The sequence below is a fragment of the Rana temporaria genome, chromosome 10 (assembly GCF_905171775.1).
Source record: "Rana temporaria chromosome 10, aRanTem1.1, whole genome shotgun sequence".
Taxonomy (NCBI): Eukaryota; Metazoa; Chordata; class Amphibia; order Anura; family Ranidae; genus Rana; species Rana temporaria.
Window position 1 is genome coordinate 88801479 of NC_053498.1, and position 9318 is coordinate 88810796.

Here is a 9318-nt window from a genome sequence, read left to right on the forward strand (position 1 = left end):
CTCTTCCCTCCTTGGAAAAATCTTTTTGCCACTGTAGTCACACTGCAGTTTTTAGCACATTTGTTTGTTCTTTTCTCTTTTATCAAACTATGTATTCATTTGTTAAAGCGGAGGTTCCGCGGTTTTTCGATTTTTTTACTTTTTTGTGCAATGCATAGTTAAACATATATGAGTTTGACACTCACTTGCTATCCGCCTCTAGTCGGATTGCTTCGTTTTCCGTCATAAATAAGGACTTTTAAAAAAACATCCAGGCATTTTCCATTTTGCTTGTGGGCATTGTGAAGCCCACAAGCAAAGACTTCCTGGATGCGATGATCCGACGCTCCCATGATGCACCGCGTAATCTTGCCCATGCACATTGACGGCGAGCAGGGCGAGCTGCGCCGTTAACAATTACACATCACCATGACAACGGGGGACATCACAGATACATGCCCAGCGCCCAGCTCCCATGACACACTGGGCCGTCGGGGGAAAAAGAAGTAACACGCCCACTCCTGCGAGGAAACTATACCTGGAAGAGAGTTAAAATCAACAGAATCACGGTAATCCTTGAACTACGGAAAAAACAAAACATCGCTTATACATGTACTAAGGTTGCAGTTACTAGTGATATAAAGTTTATATTGAGGATGAACCTCCGCTTTAATAAAAATATTGGGGCAGATCCACAAAGAAATTACGCTGGCGTATCTCTTTATACGCCGCGTAATTTCAAATTTTGCGCGTCGTATCTTTGTTTTGTATCCACAAAACAAGATCCGACGGCATCTCGGCTAGATCCGACAGGCGTACGTCTTAGTACGCCGTCGGATCTAAGCTGCAATTTTTCGGCGGCCGCTAGGTGGCATTTCCGTCTAATTTCGCGTTGAGTATGCAAATTAGCTAGTTATGGCGTTCCACGAACGTACGTCCGGCCAGCGCATTTTTTTACGTCGTTTGCGTTCGGCTTTTTCCGGCGTATAGTTGAAGCTGCTATTGTGAGGCGTACTCAATGTTAAGTATGGCCGTCGTTCCCGCGTCTAATTAAAAAATGTTTACTTTGTTTGCGTAAGTCGTCCGTGAATGGGGCTGGACGCCATTTACGTTCACGTCAAAACCAATGACGTCCTTGCAACGTCATTTAGCGCAATGCACGGCGGGAAATTTTAGGGACGGCGCATGCTCAGTTCGTTCGGCGCGGGGACGCGCTTCATTTAAATGAAACACGCCCCTACCCGCCACATTTGAATTCCGCGCCCTTACACCGCGAGAGATACACTACGCGCCGTAACTTACGGCGCAAATTCGTTGAGGATTCAAGCTAAGCCAAAGTAAGTTACAGCGGCGTAGCGTATCTTACATCTGCGCCGGGCGCAGCGTAGGTACGTGGATCTACCCCAAAGTATTTATAATTAAGCATGGGATTGTTTTAAAACAAAGTGTTTTCTTATTTATAGTGACACCCATTGTTCTAGTAATATTGGTAAAATGTATTTATACACAAAGCTTGCAAACAGTTTATAAAGGAGTCACTGTCAGGGGTTCTGCAAGAGAAACTGTGACCCAGCTGTCAAAATGACAGCTAGGTTACCAGCCAGGTCCTAGTCTGTGATGAATGAGCTCTGACGGCTACTCCTGTATAAACAAAGCCAGCAAACAGAATTTGCGGGTGATTATACAAAAAGTTTACTGCTCCAGATGTCTTAGAATTTGATTATAAATTCATTAAAGAAGCCAGTTTTGCATTTCCAAGATTAATCATACTATACAGAATGTCAGTTGCAGTACAAACCCCTGGCTCTCAGCTTCCAACATATGCTTCTTGTCCTCTAAATAAATGTTCTGGGATAATTGGGGAGTGAATATTGGTTTCTAACTATCTGGAATGCTGCATAACTTTCACTCACTTGTGAGGGAGCAGTAATAGAACTGCGCCTCATGGGAGTGTAGGCCGAACCAGACAACTTAACTTCTAATGATTTGAATAAAACATAGACCAAAATAATTTAAATAACTTTATTGAATAAATAAATTCATTTCAATTTTTTTTTTTTTTTTTTTTAATGGTAATAGAAATGGCCGCGGCACCGTTATTGGTATAAATAAATCTATATAATCATAAATATTCCATTTAATATTACTAAAATTCTAATAGTAACATTTTTAATATTATTTAAATTCTTAATATAACATTTTCCAAACTTTAATCATCTCTTAAGATCTCGCTCAGTCATAGAACTCGAGCGAATACCATAACTAATAAATACAAAGTCCCCCCTTGATTTTAAGGGTGACATACCACATAAGGTGCTGCGACAGGGAGGGAGGGAGGGGAAGCACACTATGCCGTATAGGCCCTGACTGAAAAACCTTCCGAGCAGTGGGCTTTATATAGCCCCCCGCACGTGTACAAAGCCCGGGAAACATGTGAATTCAAACACATGCAGAAAGCCCGGGAAACACGTGAGTTCAAACACCTGCTAAAAACCCGGGAAACACGTGACTCAGAAGCCTATTTTGCCCAGCAACATGACTCATCCTTTGAAAGTCACGTTTTTCCCGCCCAAGCTGCCAGCTACAGTACTTTCAGTTGACCATTTTTTTTTTTTTTTTTTTTTATATTATTTCATGGTTGTTCCGCCGGCCACAATCCCATGATGTGGGCACTAATTAATGCCCCCTTTCCATGGGAGTGTAGGCCGAACCAGACAACTTAACTTCTAATGATTTGAATAAAACATAGACCAAAATAATTTAAATAACTTTATTGAATAAATAAATTCATTTCAATTTTTTTTTTTTTTTTTTTAATGGTAATAGAAATGGCCGCGGCACCGTTATTGGTATAAATAAATCTATATAATCATAAATATTCCATTTAATATTACTAAAATTCTAATAGTAACATTTTTAATATTATTTAAATTCTTAATATAACATTTTCCAAACTTTAATCATCTCTTAAGATCTCGCTCAGTCATAGAACTCGAGCGAATACCATAACTAATAAATACAAAGTCCCCACCAGCCGGATTTTGTCAGCTGACAAAAAACGGCCTACCCCAGCACCGTGGCCATTTCTACCATATTCTGGAGATCCGAATTGAAGATATCCAAACCTATGTCAGATAGGTGGATACCATCCGACCTATAGAGACCAGAAAAACCTCCTTCCAACTCAGTATGCCTATATGAAAAACTGTTCAATATAGGCATAAATTTCTCAATTGAATGATTAACACGCCTCCGAATCTTCTCCAGAGACCTATTCTCCGGGAAAGATAGCCAGAGAAAACGCGGAATCATTTCAGAAAAAATTATTTTAGTACTAGGAAAGGACAAATGAATATGCTGCAAATCGCGCTTAATCTTAAAGATCAAATCTAGAGTTGAATACTTTCCTATGTCATTACCCCCAAGGTGGATTATTAGAATATCAGGATATGGTAAACTGTGAGATAAATTAGAAATGTGGTGACAAAGATTGTCCCAACGCAAACCACGAATACCTTTCCAAAAAATCTTAAAAGAGTCAGGAGGCAAAGACAGATTAGAAGAGTAACATCGTTGACACGCCCGGATGTGAGCCCAATGAACAAATGAATGTCCAATGATCCAGATGGAGGATAATGAACCTAGAATCAGAGAGAAAGATTAGGACGTATATATAAACCAAACCTCTTTGACTCCCATCTACCCAAACTCATAATCACAGACTCATGGAGGCCCAACCTAGCAGCTTCCGTAGCAGCTCCGATACGGAATGAATGGGATGAGAATTTTAAATGACCAAGGCCTAAAGAAATCAGGCATCGCCTGAAAATGGCAGAAAATTGAAACCTTGTTAATGGGGACGAATCTAAATGAACCAGAAAATTACCTATACAAGAAGGTCTTACGGAAATGTATCTGGAAATGACTAAATAAGGGCAAATGATATGATCTCCACATGCATGCAACGTGAGCCAATGACCTTTTCCTACCACATCCGTTTTGGATTTACTAATAAAAACCCGAACCTGTCCCTGGGAAACGCATATTTCACTAAATTTTAAACCCGAACTACTTTTTTTATTATTAGGGACTAGCTCAGAAATTCGAAGAACCGCAAAGAAAATTAGCACAAATGCTGTCTGAAATAATAATGCTTCGAATTCCGAAATACACACCTTAGATGTATTTAAACAAATTTTTTTTAAAAGGTCTAATGAAACGGGCCTACGTGTATCAGGTGTAAACGTCTGTCTTCTATATCCTTTTAAAGCCTGACGAACCGAAAAGAAACTGTTACACGCTGGGAGATTGTGCAATTTTAGAAAAAAGGAAATTCCTGCTAGGCTCTTGTTGATATAATTAAAAGATAACTTCTGTTGCATAAGTGAACAAAGAAAAGCAAGGACCGTTTGTTCAGTACATGAGAAACCAGCTAAACCCAATTCATCGGCGAACAAGAGCCACTTTCTCCATGCAACCGAATACTCGATCCATGTTTTGGAAGCAATCGAGCCCCTGATAGCCGAAACAATAGGGGCTAAATCAGATCCCAAAGCTGACTCGGGCAGGTGCATCCAACCTGATCCGCTTCTGGAAAAAGCTGTCTGAAACGAGCCATCTGAAAACGAGACAGGCTATCAGCTATCAGATTACTTTTTCCAGGAACATGTTTTGCTTTCACCCAAATATTAAACCTTAAACATAGTAAAACAAGATATCTTAATAATTTTATAACGAATATGGATTTAGAAGAGAGACAGTTTAAAGCGAAGATAACACCCTTATTATCAGAATGTACTAAAATTCGTTTGTTCGCGAAAAATTTTCCCCATAGCTCAAAAGCAACTACTATGGGGAATAACTCGAGTAGAACTATATTCTTGGTTGCCTTATTGGCAACCCAGAATGGGGGCCAAGAACCGCAGCACCAATGGGTGCCCCAGATTGCTGCGAAACCTAGCGAACCTGCTGCATCTGTGTAAAGATCAAGATCGGCTGAAAAAATAAAATCTTCTTGGAAAAAAGTACGACCATTATAATCGGATAAAAATTGCGACCAAACCAAAAGGTCATCTTTCAGATCTGAAGTAAGACGGATATGGGAAAACGGGGATTTAAGGCCAGACATGGCCATAGACAATCGCCTAGAAAAAATTCTGCCAACTGGCATCACCCTGGTGGCGAAAGCCAGTAGACCTAGAAAAGACTGTAGCTCCTTTAACAATACTTTTTTACGACGCAAAAACAGACAAATCGTATTCTGAATCCTAGTTATTTTAACCAAAGGGAGCTGATATTGACACAACCTAGTATCAATACTGATCCCAAGGAATTCTATAAACGTGACCGGAAAAACTGTTTTTTCAGTGGCAATTGGTACACCAAAAAACTCAGAAATGTTCAAAAATAATTTTAGCATTAAAAGACAAATTGGAGAATCAGGGGGTCCTACAAGCAGAAAGTCATCCAAATAGTGGATAATCCCGTTGTAGCCTGCCTCATATGAGACGACCCATTGCAAAAAGGAAGCAAAAGTCTCAAAATATCTACACGATAAGGAACACCCCATAGGGAGACACATATCGTAAAAATATTTTTCCTCAAAACAGAAACCTAAAGAATTAAAACATTCCGGTGCAATGGGGAGGAGTCTGAATGCAGATTCAATATCAGTCTTTGCTAACAAGGCCCCGTTACCAAATGTCTTTATTAGCCTAATTGCGTCGTCAAAACTTGCATAAGATACAGAAGCCAAAGAATCATCAATCTCATCGTTCAATGAATCACCCTTTGGGTATGAAAGGTGATGAATTAGACGATAAGAATTGGGCTCCTTTTTGGGTACAATGCCCAAAGGGGAAATACGAAAATTCTTAAATGGAGGAGAAACAAAAGGACCCGCGACCCTACCAGCTGTAATTTCTTTAATTAATTTTTTCCTCACCACCTCGCTATGCATCAATACCGATTTCAAGTTACTTACTAGGCTGCAGCCGACCCCAGAAAAAATTGGAAGAGTGAAACCTGAGGAAAATCCCTTAATTAAAACCTCAGCTTTCTCCCTGTCTGGGTACCGCATTAGCCACGGGTACATGTTTTGCAGATTCACCGGAGTGCAAGCCTTTGGAGTTTTCCCTACCCTGGGCAGGAAAATTTCTTTTGAAACATTTTGAGACGGGATGAGTCCCGAAACAAAAGGAACACTCGTGCTTGTATCGGCACGACGTTGACCATTTGCACTGTGATTCATTGAATGCATAACAAATACCTTTTTTATAAGTGGGCGGTACATTCTGTGTTGGTAACTGTCTTGAAAAAACTGGTTTCTGGGGGAGGATAAGGTTCAACCATAAACCTACATCCTTCATACCCCATCTTAAATTAGGATAAACTGACATTTTTTGACGAAATGATTCATCATAATTATACCACCCGAAACCTCCAAAATTCCTATACGCTTCCAGTATATTCTCCAAATGTTGGAATAGACCACTGCACTTATCTGGGGATTTTTCACCTAAGATAGCAGAATAAATACAAAAGGCTTGTAACCAATTGTAAAAAGATTTTGGTGCAGTGCGACGTCTATCTTCTGATAACTCATCCTTTTTATTGTCACTTTTCCCCGAAAATTCCTTACCAGGGAGTAGAGTCAATAATTCAATAAAGTCGCCTTTCCAAATTTTTTCTTTTATATTTGTGGTCAAGTGAAAACCCAAAGGAGAGATTTCACATGGGAGAGGCTCTTTAAAAGAAATTTCAGGGATCTGAGAGGAAGTAGGATTATTAAGAAAAGAATCAAAAATACTATCATTAACGGCACTAACAGACTGAGAAATGTTAGGTAAAGCCTGTGCAGACCACACATTAGCAGGGGATAATTGTGACTGACTAGAAATGACATTTTGTAATTTATTAACAGATTCCAATAGTTGTTTGAAAATCAATTGGTTTGCTAACTCACCACTAGATGTCGCTGCTCCAGCTTGGGACGCTGAGCTGTCATCTCTCTGTGAGCTGCTAGCCGGCCTAGAAAGGAATTCTAGCCGCTGAGGCGCCGTCACATTGTCCAGCTGAGTCTGCCTGGCCACTGGTGACGCTGTCTGCTCCTCCATAGGAACCTGCAAAGAAAAAAGATCCCTCCTTCCCTTCACTGGTGATTGACGGCCTCTACCCCTCCCCGTCGTGACGCGCACTGGAGATGGAGAGGCCGTCCTCTTCTTCTTCTGTATCCGCAGGCTGCTGCGTTGAGGGGTGGTGTCGGAAGTTCCGCCCAGGCTGGAAACCTCATCTTCACGGGCCGCAGAGACAGCAAGGGAGCGCTCGGGTGGCTGGGTCCTGGAACACCTGTAAGGGAGAGATGGTGTCTGAGGCAGCAGCGGTTGCTGGAAAGCATCCGACGGACCCGCAACCTCTCCATCTTCCTCCGCGACAAGGGCAGGTTCCGACTCCATCTCTGCCAGGCACTTCTTCAGCCATTCTTCCCCGCCGTCCTCCGCTGCTCGCTCCAGGATTCGCCTGATGAGATCCTTCATGACCTGAGGTAAGAGGAGATAAAAGATAGAGAAAGAGGGGGGGGGAAGCACACTATGCCGTATAGGCCCTGACTGAAAAACCTTCCGAGCAGTGGGCTTTATATAGCCCCCCGCACGTGTACAAAGCCCGGGAAACATGTGAATTCAAACACATGCAGAAAGCCCGGGAAACACGTGAGTTCAAACACCTGCTAAAAACCCGGGAAACACGTGACTCAGAAGCCTATTTTGCCCAGCAACATGACTCATCCTTTGAAAGTCACGTTTTTCCCGCCCAAGCTGCCAGCTACAGTACTTTCAGTTGACCATTTTTTTTTTTTTTTTTTTTTATATTATTTCATGGTTGTTCCGCCGGCCACAATCCCATGATGTGGGCACTAATTAATGCCCCCTTTCCATTGGTCTGCCCAGTGAGGGAGCAACTCTATAGGAGAAGGTAGGTAATCATGTAAATTATGTTCTTCTTATTATAATCATCATAATTCTTATTTCATAATGTATTCCTATATTATAATGTCCAATTGAGAAGTGTGATACTTTCACATAGAGTTAGGTCCATAGAGTTAAGTTTAAGTGTATTCTCAAACAGAGATACACTTAAACCTATCTAAGATACGAGGGCTTGCGCCGTCCTATCTTAGGGTGCAATATTTAGGCTGGCCGCTAGGTGGCGCTTCCATTGCGGTCGGCGTAGAATATGTAAATCACTAGATACGCCTATTCACGAACGTACGCCCGGCCGACGCAGTACAGATACGCCGTTTACGTAACGCATTATCAGGCCTAAAGATATTCCATCAAATAGTTGGAATAGTAATGTTAAAGTATGGCTGCGTCGAAATTCGAAAATTTTATGTCGTTTGCGTAAGTCGTCCGTGAATAGGGATTTACGTCATTTACGTCCACGTCTAAATCAATAGGATCGTGCGGCGTACTTAGCCGCAATGCACACTGGGAAATGCGCCGTTCCAAAAAAACGTCAATCACGTCAGGTCAAAGCAAATTATCATAAAACACGCCCTCAGCCTCTTTTGAATTAGGCGCGCTTGCGCCCGCCGCATTTACGCTACACCGCCGTAAGTTAGGAGGCAAGTACTTTGTGAATACAGTACTTGCCTCTCTGACTTAGGGCGGCGTAGCATAAATACAATACGCTACGCCGCCTTAAAGTTGCGGCAATCTACCTGAATCTAGACATTAAAGCGGAGGTCCATCCTAAAAAAAAAAAAAAATGACATAATAATGCTAAAAAAATAAATAAAATAAAAACTGAAAAATAAAAAAATGTTTTACTTACCAGAAATGGCGGTTGCTAGGCGATCTTCCTAGTCTGCGGCTGGTAGTCCTCCTTGCGTTGTCTTCTGGGGAATGGGGCGCGCTGTCTTCTGGGAACTGTGTATATCCCAGAGAACAGCCGCCCATTCATAAAGAGCCGCGCAAATCGCGCATGCGCAGCAGGAAACAGCCTGTTTCCCTTAGTGAGGATGGCGGTGCCAGGACCTGCCACGATTGAGTGATCAGCCTCGGGGGGCCAACATTCCGGGTGCCTAGGACAGGTAAGTGTCCGTATTAAAAGTCAGCAGATACAGTGTTTGTAGCTGCTGACTTTAAAAAAAAAAATTGCGGCTGCACCTCCGCTTTAAATAATCACGGAATCGTTTTGTGCTATTATCAATAACTTAACCACATAAAAATATGTTGTAACAAATAAAAGACTATACTTACCACATAATTACACTATCTAGTTAGAACACAATTGGCCAATTTTAAGGGAAAACAAATGTGTATCCTTTTAGTAAACAGA

The 9318-nt window shown here is 41.6% G+C and overlaps 1 protein-coding gene across 1 annotated transcript; it reads right to left on the reverse strand.

Moving 5' to 3' along the window:
- Positions 1-2815: 2815 nt before the first annotated feature.
- Positions 2816-7837, reverse strand: LOC120915294. The gene is made up of 2 exons (XM_040325672.1): positions 6944-7837; positions 2816-3620 (listed from the first exon to the last, which is right to left on the reverse strand). The coding sequence occupies exons 1-2, from the start codon at positions 7650-7652 to the stop codon at positions 3043-3045; spliced, it is 1287 nt and encodes a 428-aa protein (XP_040181606.1). The 5' UTR covers positions 7653-7837; the 3' UTR covers positions 2816-3042.
- Positions 7838-9318: the final 1481 nt, after the last annotated feature.

Coding starts and splice junctions, on each gene's coding strand:
- LOC120915294 (XM_040325672.1), bottom strand. CDS start 7,652: ATGTTTCCCGGGCTTTGTACACGTGCGGGGGGCTATATAAAGCCCACT. Junction 3,621..6,943: donor TGGAGCAGCGACATCTAGTG/GTGAGTTAGCAA, acceptor CTCTGATTCTAG/GTTCATTATCCTCCATCTGG.